The 12,356-nt window shown below is 47.6% G+C and overlaps 1 protein-coding gene across 1 annotated transcript in view; it reads left to right on the top strand.

The window, feature by feature from the left end:
* The window catches only part of Sorl1 (sortilin related receptor 1), a 154,415-nt gene that overhangs the window by 114,700 nt on the left and 27,359 nt on the right, over positions 1-12,356 (top strand). Inside the window, exons 26-31 of the mRNA XM_021206280.1 lie at positions 2,302-2,427; positions 4,713-4,820; positions 6,593-6,724; positions 8,029-8,160; positions 9,085-9,219; positions 10,273-10,428. Of these exons, the coding sequence (XP_021061939.1) occupies positions 2,302-2,427; positions 4,713-4,820; positions 6,593-6,724; positions 8,029-8,160; positions 9,085-9,219; positions 10,273-10,428 (789 nt within the window). The remainder of the gene's footprint in view (positions 1-2,301; positions 2,428-4,712; positions 4,821-6,592; positions 6,725-8,028; positions 8,161-9,084; positions 9,220-10,272; positions 10,429-12,356) is intronic.

The raw sequence follows: 12,356 nt of genomic DNA, 5'->3' as shown, positions 1-12,356 counted from the left end.
GGATTCTAAGTGCCCTGGCTTGTAAACATTGAAAGATCCCTGTGGACTTATACACATGCTTCTTTTGGTCTTCAAAGAGATGCAAAGACAGATAATGGATTGTATGTGTTTCAAAATGGTTTGAAGAAATAGGTTCTGAGCATTGTGAAGGAACAGCCTTCAATTCAGTAGAAATCCTGGCAGACATGACCCGTGTTTCTAACCCTCCAACAGTGTACCACCAGTCATCTGAACTTGATAAAATTCTGTAGCTTGCTCGCAACAGCCCTCTCTGGTTGAATTTCCTCCTCCTTTTGGTAGGTCGTCTATTCACACAGCAGGGGCCACAAGGAACTTGTCTAGGTTACAACATCTCCTCGCCCGTGTTCTTATTCTCTACTGTTCGCCTTACTAGCAATGGCCTACCCCATCCAAACATGTTAAAGAGAAAATTCCAGAAATAAATAATCTTTACATTGTAAATGAGTTTTATTAGCCGTGTTTTAATTGTCCTATTTTATTGTTAACTTGTTTAGTTTTTTAATTTTTATTTTAAATATTTTTATTTAATTTTAATTTTTAATTTTTATTATTATTAACTAACTTATGGATTCTATTTCTTTGATTGAAACATCATAGGAATGTATGTTAGAACATATGTATGTAGTGTTCAGTAGCATTTAAAGTTTTAGATATCCACACAGTGTCTTAAAGTGTGCTCCCTGTAAATCAGGGGACCACTGTGTACTTCCTTGTGTTACTTGTGAACCACACAAATTCTGGCTTTTCTTCAGCAGTGAATGGATAAAAACAGCTTCCTGGTTTTTTTTTTTTTTCATGGGAGGACCATTATTACACTGTTGGTTTGGGTTGATGCAAAGCATTATATACCTGAGCTAATGTTTGAGATTCGGAGATATGTTTAATGACTTCTTGTGTGCAAATGACGCCTTTAGTTTATAACAGCGCCTCTAGGGCTGGGTGTGATGGTGTAGCCTTTAATTCCAGCATCTGGAAAGCAGAGAAAGGTTGATCTCTATAAATTCAAAGCCAGCCTGGTCTACTGTGAGTTCCTCAGGCAGCCAAGGATACATAGGATACATACATACAAGGATCCTGACTCAAAACAAACAAACAAATAAATAAATGGGGAAACCAAAATCAAATGAAAACCTGCATCTCTTTGTTAAACTGACTTCTTTTTAACTCAGCAGTTCTCAACCTGTGGGCTGTGACCCCTTAGGTGTTCCAGTGACCCTTTTGGCAGGGGTCCCATGTCAGATATGGACATATTCAGTATCTACATTATAATTTATAACAGTAGCAAGATTACAGTTATGAAGTAGCAATGAAAGAAGTTTGTGGTTGTGGGGTCACCACAACATGACCTGTATTAAGTGGTCACAGTGTTAGGATGGCTGAGAATCACCGTTTTAGGTGATTGTACTGGACGCTGAATGTGCCAGCTGTTGCCCTGGCCCTTATAGAAGATTTAAGTCATTCCTGGTTCCCAGCTTGCTTGCTTTCAGATTTTGGATGAATTCCTCGTGTTCTGTGGCCCTGCGAGTTTCTGCATTTGAAAAGGGGTGGTGTCATTTAGAATTACATAGAATCCGGTCACTTCATCACTTAGAACTCTCAAGACGATCGGCCTCCCTCCAGACAGCTGCTGAGAAAGGTCTAGAAGCTTTCCTTGGGACACACACAGTCTCTCATCTCATGGCATCTGTAGGAAGGAGCCTTCTGCAAGAGGGGGAAGGGCCCGCTGCAGAGCCACATGGCCTTCAGCTCTTGCACCACAGTCCTCTTCTCAATCTCTCCAGCCAGTTCCTCCTGTGTAAAAAACGCTCCATTGTTGTGAGGAATCTTTTCTGTAGGAGCCTAGGCCTGTCCACTGACTCATGCCACACTGTCACCTGCCGATGTCTGTTGAGACATTTCTGAATTAATTCTTGGTCACCTTGGCCCTCGCGCACAGGAGCCATTTATATCGCAGTGACGTTTTCTCTAGCGAGGCCTTCTCTTTTCTCTTTCTAAGTGATTGTGGGTGACATGGTGCTCTATCGCTGGCTGGTGCATGGTGATGGAGAGAGCTAGTGCTCCTCAATCTCTGAGTGCTCCCTACTCTTAGTGGCTCCCTGGTCTCCTGATTCCCGCCCTCACCTGTCTCTTTAGCAGCCAAGATATTACCAAGGGAAAAAGACTTGTACCTCGACTGCTCCCAAAGTCTCTGCCTTGATATCTAGCTTAGAACTTTCTTCTGGTGGTTAATGGGGAAAGGCAGAAAAGGAAAAATGACTCTTCTCCTCTTTTCGTTGGCAGCCATCTATCACACCTGTGAGGCCTCCAACTTCCAGTGCCACAACGGCCACTGCATCCCCCAGCGATGGGCATGTGACGGTGATGCGGACTGCCAGGATGGCTCTGACGAAGATCCCATCAGCTGTGGTAAAGGCAGATCCCCTGGCCCTCTTCCCCAGGGTCCAACATTAAGGGGAGGGGCAGCCAATGATCCGGGAGGTGAAACTTTGTTCTTCTGTGTTAACTCACACACACACACACACACACACACACACACACACACACACAGAACCACATATACAGTACTTTTTCTACTAGATAGTTAACATTCCTTTGCCTGGCATTCTGAATTTTCATAGAAGTCAACTCACTGGGGTCAGTATCCTTATGTAAGCCCTACCCACTCTTCTCCTTTCAGAGTCCTTCCTCCATATACCTGCATTCCCTGTAGTGAGCATTTTTATGAAAGATTCATATTTCTTTTATATTAGTTGTGATCCCCTGGTTTATCCAGTTGATCTTTGCTGGGCCTTTGAGAGCATCCCCCTCTCACTGTTAAAGCAGCACAAAGTCCCGTGTCCTTAGAAGGCCCGTTCTGCCTTTGTGCTATTTTGTGGGGCTCTTTGCACAGCATGGACTGACTCATGGTGGCAGAGGTTCCCACGGTTCCCTTGCGGCTAGATTATCTTAAGTGCTGTCTGCCCATCCTGAGCTGCATGTTCCTCATCACCTCCCCTGATGTGAGACTCCATCGTACTGCTAATTTTCAGGGATTTACGGCTGTGCCCCTCTCTTCTGTCCTATCCCTTTCCAAAATGGTTTTTCACAAAGCAGCATGAAGTATTTTCACATGTCATAGACTCGTGGGCCTTCTTTTTTTTTCTATCTGAATGATGTTCTTTGACTAATTTTCTAGGAATACCGTTTGTAACACATTTAGTCTCTGTAGAGGGAACCGACCGAAAGGTGTTGGGCTCCCAAAGACTGTGGCTGCCCTGGTAACTGCCTTCGCTTCTAACGGTGCTCCGCAGCGTGGGGCGGAGAGACTTAGGATAACGGATCGGGCGTCAGGGATGCCTTAGATCTGGTTTCAGTCTCATCAGAGATGTCTGTGAAACCCCAGGCTCTCTACATCTCTAAGCAAACATACTCCAACAGGGCTTTGCCTTAGGATTCCTGAAGAATGAGAATTAAGGGTGCTAAGTGTTTTGTAAAGCATACAAAATCCTGAATCTAATAACTCGGATCTCATGTCCTCTTTTGTCCCTATTTGCTGAAGCTTTTCTCTTTCTTATAAAAATAGAGAGAACATAAGAGGGTCAAGCGTAAAAGTTGTCCCCACCCACACCCACACCCACTCTCCCATTTGCATACTTTGTGCACCTCTTGTAGAAAACCATTCTTTAATGGCTTTACGTATTGGTCAGTGTTTTTAAATGTTTAAGAATATTTCTGTGCATATATAGCTATGTGCTGTATAAGGGTGTCTCAGTCAGTGATGGGCTCTGTTTACGGTGGTGCTCTAGACGACACAGGAGATGTAAAGTTCCTATCAGGTATCGACTCCAAGCCTCCTAACATCATGGTGGGATGTGTCACTTGTGGGTTTGTGGCAGTGTTGGGATAATGGCAGCCTCTAATGCTGCCAGCCACATATACATGTGGCACACACAATTGCATTATGTGTGGTACAACAGTGATAAGGCTTATGTGCACTGCTGTTTGTGTGTTTACTATGTGATCTTAACCCTTCTTATCATTCTTGTGGTCCAGCTAGTAGGGCCGGCCACTTTACCTGGTCCACTGCCACACCTCACCTGTTCACCTCATTCCTCGAGAGCATGTGAAGTGACTGGCCTGAATCTAGATCTGTCTAACTGCGGTCTTGGGATATTCACACAGCAGCAAAACAAGTCACCGGCACACTTTTAAACACACACTTCATTGATATATGAAGTACGATTATAAGCCAAACGCACGTGTATTTTTTTATACCCCTCAGATACACAGAATATGCTGTGAATGGTATTTTGTACCTTGTTTTTTTTTTTTACATAGTTGTACATCCTAGATGATTTTTAAAAAAATAATAGTGTCCTTCAGCCTCATGTCACCTTTTGTTGAGCAGTCCCTCCGTACAAGAGGCTTGTTCCTGCTACAACACGTTGTAGTGTAACAACACGTCGCAGTGTAACATTCGTGCTTCTGCTAAGCTCCAGTTGAGGATTTGTTCATGCAATGTTTTCTGAGTTGTGTAAATAGAATGCACATCTGCTTTTGGAACTGCAGGATCACATATATATCTCGATTTGTACCTTTGCTAACCAGTAACAAACTAACCTGGAGGTGGTGTGGCCTGGCCTTCGGCCAATAAGTGGGAGTGCCTGCCTGATTCTTCACTCTTGTTCTTCTGTGACTGACTTAAATTTCAGAGAAAAAGTGCAATGGATTCCACTGCCCAAATGGCACATGCATCCCGTCCAGCAAACATTGTGATGGGCTGAGGGACTGCCCTGACGGCTCTGATGAACAGCACTGTGGTGAGTGCAATCCTTGCCCTGGTGGTTGCACCAATCTCTTCTTTACTACCTGGCCTCAGAGGTCTTAACCTAGGGAATGGGTCAGACAAGGAGATGGGGCCCGGGGAGAAAGGATGCTTTATGATGAACAGGGTGATAGGGGTGGTTGAGCACACTTAGATAAACATCGCCATTTGGTTGCCATGTGTACCATCAACCGCGAGGTTCTTTTGCCTGGGTACTTTCCTCTTCCACTTGCCTGGTTTTGTTAAAGTTTATCACTCAATATTACTTGAGGAGTATCCTAGTATCCTAGGCCCCATTTCAATCCTAAAAAGATTGTCTGTGGTCCACGTCTGTAGAGAATGCTGGAAATAGCTGGGGACTTCTAAAAGCCACCGTGTCTGGGAGCTACCCCAGACATTCTGAATTACTTTGAGTAACTCGGTGGTGAGGTCTTTCTGGTGTTCTGGTTTTGTTTTTACAGTGCGCCACGTGATTCTAATGTGCGGTACAGGTTGAGAACAAATGTGTTAGTACAGGTGTCGTGATCTGGCCTCTAGGCAGGATCTGACCCATCACTCAAAAGCATGTGTGTTAGTGTAGGCACGGCTGACTGGCCTGTGGCCAGACTCACCCCAGTTCTTCTGAATGAAGTCACATTGTACACACTGTGTGATTCATGTGCCTGCTCTCGTGCTGTCACGGTAAGACTGAGTTAACAGGAGGTACTATATTCTAGGCTTCTATAAAACAAAGGCCACCATCTCTCTCTAATGGTGTGGGGTTCTCATGAGGACAGTCTCTTAGGTTAGACATGTTTGCACACACATATGCGCACGCGCACACACACACACACACACACACACACACACACACAAATTTGGAGAGAAGGCATATAATAAGGAACTGGTGCCCAAGCATATGAAAGCTTTTAAAAGGCAGTTATTTCTTACACCCAGATTCCTTCTTGCTATGGGTTCCTATGGTCTCTTCTTCGCATGCATTACTTTTCATTTTTTTAAAGATGTATTTATTTAATGTAGATGAGCATCCTGTTGCTGACACACCAGAAGAGACATCGGATTCAATTACAGATGGCTGTGAGCCACCATGTGGTTGCTGGGAATTGAACTCAGGACTTCTGGAAGAACAAACAGTGTTCTTAACCATTGAGCCATCTCTCCTGCCCCCTCACATGCATTTCCAATGTCTGTTCTCACAGGGACACCTATCCCATTGTGATTTCTCTCATCCTAGTGACCTTTTTTTTTTAACATCAATGGCTTTGGGCTTTTCTAAAGGACCTGTCTCCCGATAGAGGTAGTTACATTGGTCTCAGGGTTTCCACAGAGGAGTTAGAGACAGGGGTGCATGCAATTCAGCCTGTAATGCTGGATTCCTGTAGAAAATGATTGCTGACCTCCATATCAGAGAATCGGTGTCCTATTAATCATAGTTAAGGTGTGGGCTTTGTGCCAGGCAGCTCTGGGGTGCCGTTTGGGCTTCTCTCTCATTAGCCTTGTGTCCTTGGAAGAAAGAGTACCTGGTGCTGACTTTATTTCCTTGTTCCGTGTCTATGCAGAGGCAATCAAATCTCTTATGTGTTGTCTCGCAGGTTTAATGGCGCACATTATGACAAGTGTTTTCACTCAGAGCCTTGCATAAGGAGTGCTGCACCCCCGGTGGCTGTCCCCATCACTAGGCACAGTATCCTGTCCTTGAGCATTTGTTCAGGACTGCAGAGCACCCCCCGCCAGCCTTAGCTGCCCACGGCCCTTCCTCTCTTTCAGAGCCCTTCTGCACGCGCTTCATGGACTTTGTGTGTAAGAACCGTCAGCAGTGTCTGTTCCACTCCATGGTGTGTGACGGGATTGTCCAGTGCCGAGATGGCTCTGACGAGGATGCGGCCTTCGCCGGATGCTGTGAGTGGCTGGGGGAGTTCACACGCATGCGGAAGTCGGCTACTCCGTAGGGCACCTAAGACTCGGATGCGGGTCTTGTCTCAGTGCCTGGGCCTGCGTTTTTGGTTCCTTTTCTCACAGAAGCACTGATGTGTTGCATCTTTTAGTTATACATGGATGTGATGAGGCTGGAGAGTGACCAGGACCTTGTCAATGTCACCTTCTGGGAGAGACTGGCCCTCCGATGATATTGGCAGGCTAATCTCTCTGTAACACACGTTTGCTTCTGCAGTCTTCCTGGCACAGATCCCCACTTTGTATACTTTCTTTCACAGTCAACCTCTCCTGCTGCAGAATGTCCCTAGTTGTCCCTTTTGTGTCACTGTGACCGAATGGCTGGCAGAAACAGCTTTAAAGAGGGAGGCTTTACTTTGGCTCATGGTGCCAGAGGGTTTGGTCTGTGGCTGCTTGGCATCATGTACTTGGACAGAATATTGGGGTGATGGCAGTGTGGAAGGGGAGAGCACTTTACTGCATGACACATGGGAGGCAGAGTGAAAAGGTCCCTGAGGACCCAGTGCGACCTTTGAAGGCCCAGCCCCAGAGACCTACTTTCCCTAGTGATATTCCACGTCCCAGCCAGAGTTCCTAGATAGAGCCTTCCAAAATAGTGGCACCGAGTAGGGACCAAGTATTCAAACATAAACCTGTTGGGTACATTTCATATCCATAGCATAGCACTAGGGCTCTGCATGCCTTAAGCTATCATAGCAAACCCCAGTAGACTGACTGTGTGCCTCAACCAACAGAAACTGTTGAGGTGTTGGGAACACCGTCTGGGGCCTCCTCACCCCCTGGTGGGTGCTGTCTCTATCTATATCACCACACGATCTTTCTCCTGAACACATCTGTGTCTAAATTTCCGCTGTTGTATATTTTTATTGAAAGAAACAGGGTCCTGCCATATTGCCCAGGTTGGCACCAAAAAACCTGGGCTTAAGGGGCAATCTTTTCCTAAGGACACTAGTCAGTACTAGACTAGAGCCCACCTTGATGACTCTATGTGAATATAAATTTCCTCATTGAAAGTGTTATCTCTAAAGCAGGCACAGTATTGGAACTCAGGGGTTCGGCCCTGTCCATGCCCCATGTGAATGTGCAGAATGGGTTAGTTAATGTGTGCTCTGCTGAGACGGGTCCCGCCTTGATTTCTCAGGGCTCCCTTAACTCTCAGCGTAGGGACCTTAGCTACCAAGCAGCCCTGCTGCTCTGAACTCTCCAGCGTGAAAGTAACCTGGGCTTGACCGACAGTTCCCACCCTCTAGCTCAAGACCCCGAGTTCCACAAGGAGTGCGATGAGTTCGGCTTCCAGTGTCAGAACGGAGTGTGCATCAGCTTGATTTGGAAATGCGATGGGATGGATGACTGTGGGGACTACTCCGACGAGGCCAACTGTGGTAAGACGCCGGAAGTCCCGCCTCCCTCAGCCAGCCTTCCGGTTACAGGGATGGAGGATGCTCTAAGGGCCTTCCGCAGCACAGGCTGGGAGGAGCGGAGTGGAGAGGGAAGCTGGCATCCAGAAGGTGCTAGGGGAATGCTCAATCCACTTCCTTTGCCGAGTTGCGGGGGCCAAAACCCATGTTCGGAAGATAGTGAGTAAGGGAGAATGGTGTCTCGGTTCCTTGTGGCAGGATGCACAAGAGAGCCACTTTTAGGAAGAAACACTTATTTTGGCACACAGTGTAAAGGTGCAGCCTGGCACAGGCAAGGGAATCATGACAACAATGACCCGAGACAGCCACACTCAGAGTCAGGACGCCGAGAGAAATGACTGTGCACACTCAGTTCAGTTTCTCCTTTGTATCCTGTCCATGGCTGCAGCCCGTGGAACACGCCACCCTGACTCAGCATGGGCCTTTCCTGCTTAGTAAAACATTTTTGGAAGAATCGTAATCGGCACACCCAGGGGTGTGTTTCCATGACGATTCTGAGTCCCGCTGTATGTTGACAGTGGAGATCAGCTGTCATGATGTTCAGGGCTGAGGAGTGTAACTCCCTCCGGCAGTTACCATACCATCATCCTTGGGCTGTCTTCACACTTAAGCTATTTCTTTGGTAAAGTGTCCCAGTTACAACTCAGAGTGACCATTCTCAGGGTACCAGAATAGGTCAGAGAAATGGGAGTTAGGGGCCTAAGAAGATGGAGCGCTGTTGAGTTTCCATGTGTTCTTTGTCCCTCCTTGGAGCCATAAAGATGCCATATGTTCTTCCGGGGAGTCAGACAGGTGCCCCAGGACTTGGCCCTTGGGGAGATAAACATAGGCGAAGCCTCGAGTTCACATCGGTGCAGCGGAAATGACTGGTGTGTTTGCTCTCTGCAGAAAACCCCACGGAAGCCCCAAACTGCTCCCGTTACTTTCAGTTCCACTGTGAGAATGGCCACTGCATCCCCAACAGGTGGAAATGTGACAGAGAGAATGACTGTGGGGACTGGTCTGATGAGAAGGATTGTGGAGGTGAGGACCCCCGGGGACTGGGGTCAGCCCAAGCCCCACCCCACCCATCCTGGGCATCAGGACAGTCCCGCCTGGCTGCAGAACCCCACCCTCTCTAGAGTGCCTGGCTTAATCCTTACTCTTTGGCTTTTTGTGATGCTGAGTTCTTCTGTGACGTCATCCCTCTTTCTTTCTCATTTCGCGTGTTTGTACAGGTGCTTGTGGAGGCCATGGGTGAACCTCCCCTGTCAGCTTTCAGTCTCTTTTCACCTTGCTTTATGAGACAGTCTCTTACTGGGGACCTGGGGCTCACCAATTAGGCTAAGCTGGCTGGCCAACAGACTCCAGAGATGCCTGTCTGCCCGTCTTCTCCCCACTGTGGCCACAAAAGCATGCTCCACTCTGCTTATTATTTTGTATAGGTTCTGGGGATTGAACTCAGGCCCTCGGCTGAGATTCTCCACTCTCTCTTTTCTGATCTATGTCATCAGTTTTCACCGTCATCTCCAAGGCTACCCATTCCTGATTCTGAAGGGCTGACTGAGGGAGCCCAGAGCCTTGGTTCTAACATTTGGCTGTGCAGCCCCCGCCCCCACATTTCTCTGGAATATCTTTTTAAAAATGTCAGAGGACCCCATACCAGTGCACTTTGATAAGTTCCCATTCAGGGGCCCTGGGTTTAGAACTGCCCTTTGCCTTGTCATTGATGCTTTAGCTAGAGCCACGCCAGGCTTCGGTGAGAATGGTCCCAGCCACCTGGGCCTTCCTCGTTGCCTGTCCACCGGCTTCCTTTGGCAGCAGGTTGCAAGAGCAAACGCATGCAACTGTTACATTGTTGCAAGTGTTGTAGCTTATTAAATCTGCTAAGCGGTATGGAAAAGCTGCCATCTCTTCAGAAACCCCTTCCATACCCCATATAAATGCTATTTACGGGGGCTGATGTTCAGGGCTGTGTCTGACACTGGTCTCCTCGGGGCTGGTGCAACAGGGATGTCAGCATAGGCTTGGGACATGTTTTTATTGGAGATCAAGCTTCTGCTAACACTTAGGATCTCCTTGCTTGTTCTTCCTCAGATTCACACGTTTTCCCCTCCCCGACCCCCGGGCCCTCCACATGTCTGCCCAATTACTTTCGCTGCAGCAGCGGGGCCTGTGTGATGGGCACCTGGGTGTGCGACGGCTACAGGGACTGTGCTGATGGCTCTGATGAGGAGGCCTGCCCCTCTCTAGGTGAGTCCTGGCCTTGGTGTGCCCAGTTGGCATTTTCTTTCGTGGAGGGGACTCTGGGAGCGTTGTGTACCAAGACCGTGTGGCAACCCAAGAGAAGCAACCCAGCTTTTAAACTGCTCGTGTGCTTCCTGCCAGAAAAGTCCCGCTCCCCTGCCTGCCACCCCTGCTTCCCTTGCAGTGGGGAATTACAAATGGGGTAATAAGGCGGTGTTTTGTGTGTGTACAAAACGTAGGGGAGAGGACCCAATTTTTATGCTTGCTGGCCGGCTGGCATTCCCTCTAAAAGAAGGGTGACCACTGCCATCTAGTGGCTGATCACAGAAACAGCGGAAAGGTCTGTACAACCTGATGCGTGAGAAGTCACTGGTCCTGTAGGCAGGAGGGGACCGCGACTTTCCCTGAACTGGAAGCAGTTCCAAGCTTGCTTTTGAGAGGAGACTTGGCACTTGGGTAAGGGTTTAGTGGTGGAAGATTCTGTGACTACTAAACAAATATCTTAACCTAGGCAGTCATTTTTAACTGGCGGGTTGCTAATTTGTTTTTTAAATTTTGGTTTTTAAAAATCATTGGTGTATATTCATTGTACAAGATAGTGTGTTTTATTATATTTCCATATATGTATACCATGTGTCTTGATCACAGCCACCTACATTACTTCTCAACTTGTCACCTTGCCTTCTTTCTCTCTGTGGTCTTGTAGAAGGAAATTTTTTTTTTTAAATCCCCCTTATGTGTATGTCAGCGTGTGTGTGTGTGTGTGTGTGTGTGTGTGTGTGTGTGTATGCGTGTGTGCTTGTATGTGCTCATGCCTGTTCACATGTGTGGAGGTCAGAGGACCACCACCTCTTTGGTCCTTGCATCCCACCTTGTTTGGGACAGCCAGGGTCTCCTGCTGTGGATTGATGCGTATGCCAATCTAGCTGGCCCTCAAGCCCCTGGGGACTCTCTGTCTTCATCTCACCCTAGGAACCCTGGGATTACTGTGAGGCAAGCACTTTATCCATCAAGCTCTCCATCAGACCAGGAGAGCAATTCCCATCCCTTCTCTTTGCTCTTTTGCCTCTCCCATTCCTCTGCTTCCATCGCCTCTCTTCCTTAGTTACTTTTTAGAGCGAGGCACTCACTATGCATCCAGGCTAGCCTCGGAGCATGTTGTAGCACAGCCTGCAGAGACCGTGTGGGGCGGATCCTATGTTGCTGTGGCTAAGCGTGCCGTAGGAGCATCTCTCTCGGCGTGCTTTGTTCAGGCCGTGCTACTGTACTTCTTACCAGTTGCCCCTGACACCCCTGTACAGTTGTCTTCGTGAAGCTGTCCACTGCTATGTCTTGACGTTTCTCCTTTCTCTTCTTCTCTCTCATGGTTAATATAGAAAGTTCCCGGGAGAGAACACGTGAAGATAGGTCTGGGGACTGACACGTTTGAAACTGTTTTTGTCCTGTCTTCAGGTTTGATTGATCTGAGCTGGATTTGGAACACTAGCTTGTCAATTTCTTTGTTTTTAGAATCGCAAGGCATCTGCGGTTGTCCTTAGAGTAGCTTTTAGGAAAGCCATGGCCAATGTGAGTTAATGGTCTGTGTGTGGTTACATTTCATTTAAAATTTTCTGCTTGCTTATCATATCTCCCACTTGGCTCCCGTGTTCTGACTCCCGTGTTCTGGCTCCCGTATTCTGGCTCCCGTGTTCTAGCTCCCGTGTTCTGGCTTCTGTGTTCTGGCTCCCGTATTCTGGCTCCCGTGTTCTAGCTCCCGTGTTCTGGCTCCTGTATTCTAGCTCCTGTGTTCTGGATCCTGTGTTCTGGCTCCCATGTTTCAGCCCCCGTGTTCTGACTCCTGTGTTCTGGCTCCCATGTTCTGGCTCATGAGTTCTGGCTCCCGTGTTCGTTCCGACTCTCGTGTTCTGGCTCCCGTGTTCTGGCTCCTGTGTTTT

This window comes from Mus pahari, chromosome 10 (assembly GCF_900095145.1).
Source record: "Mus pahari chromosome 10, PAHARI_EIJ_v1.1, whole genome shotgun sequence".
NCBI lineage: Eukaryota > Metazoa > Chordata > Mammalia > Rodentia > Muridae > Mus > Mus pahari.
This window is presented reverse-complemented; position numbering and strand designations above follow the sequence as displayed.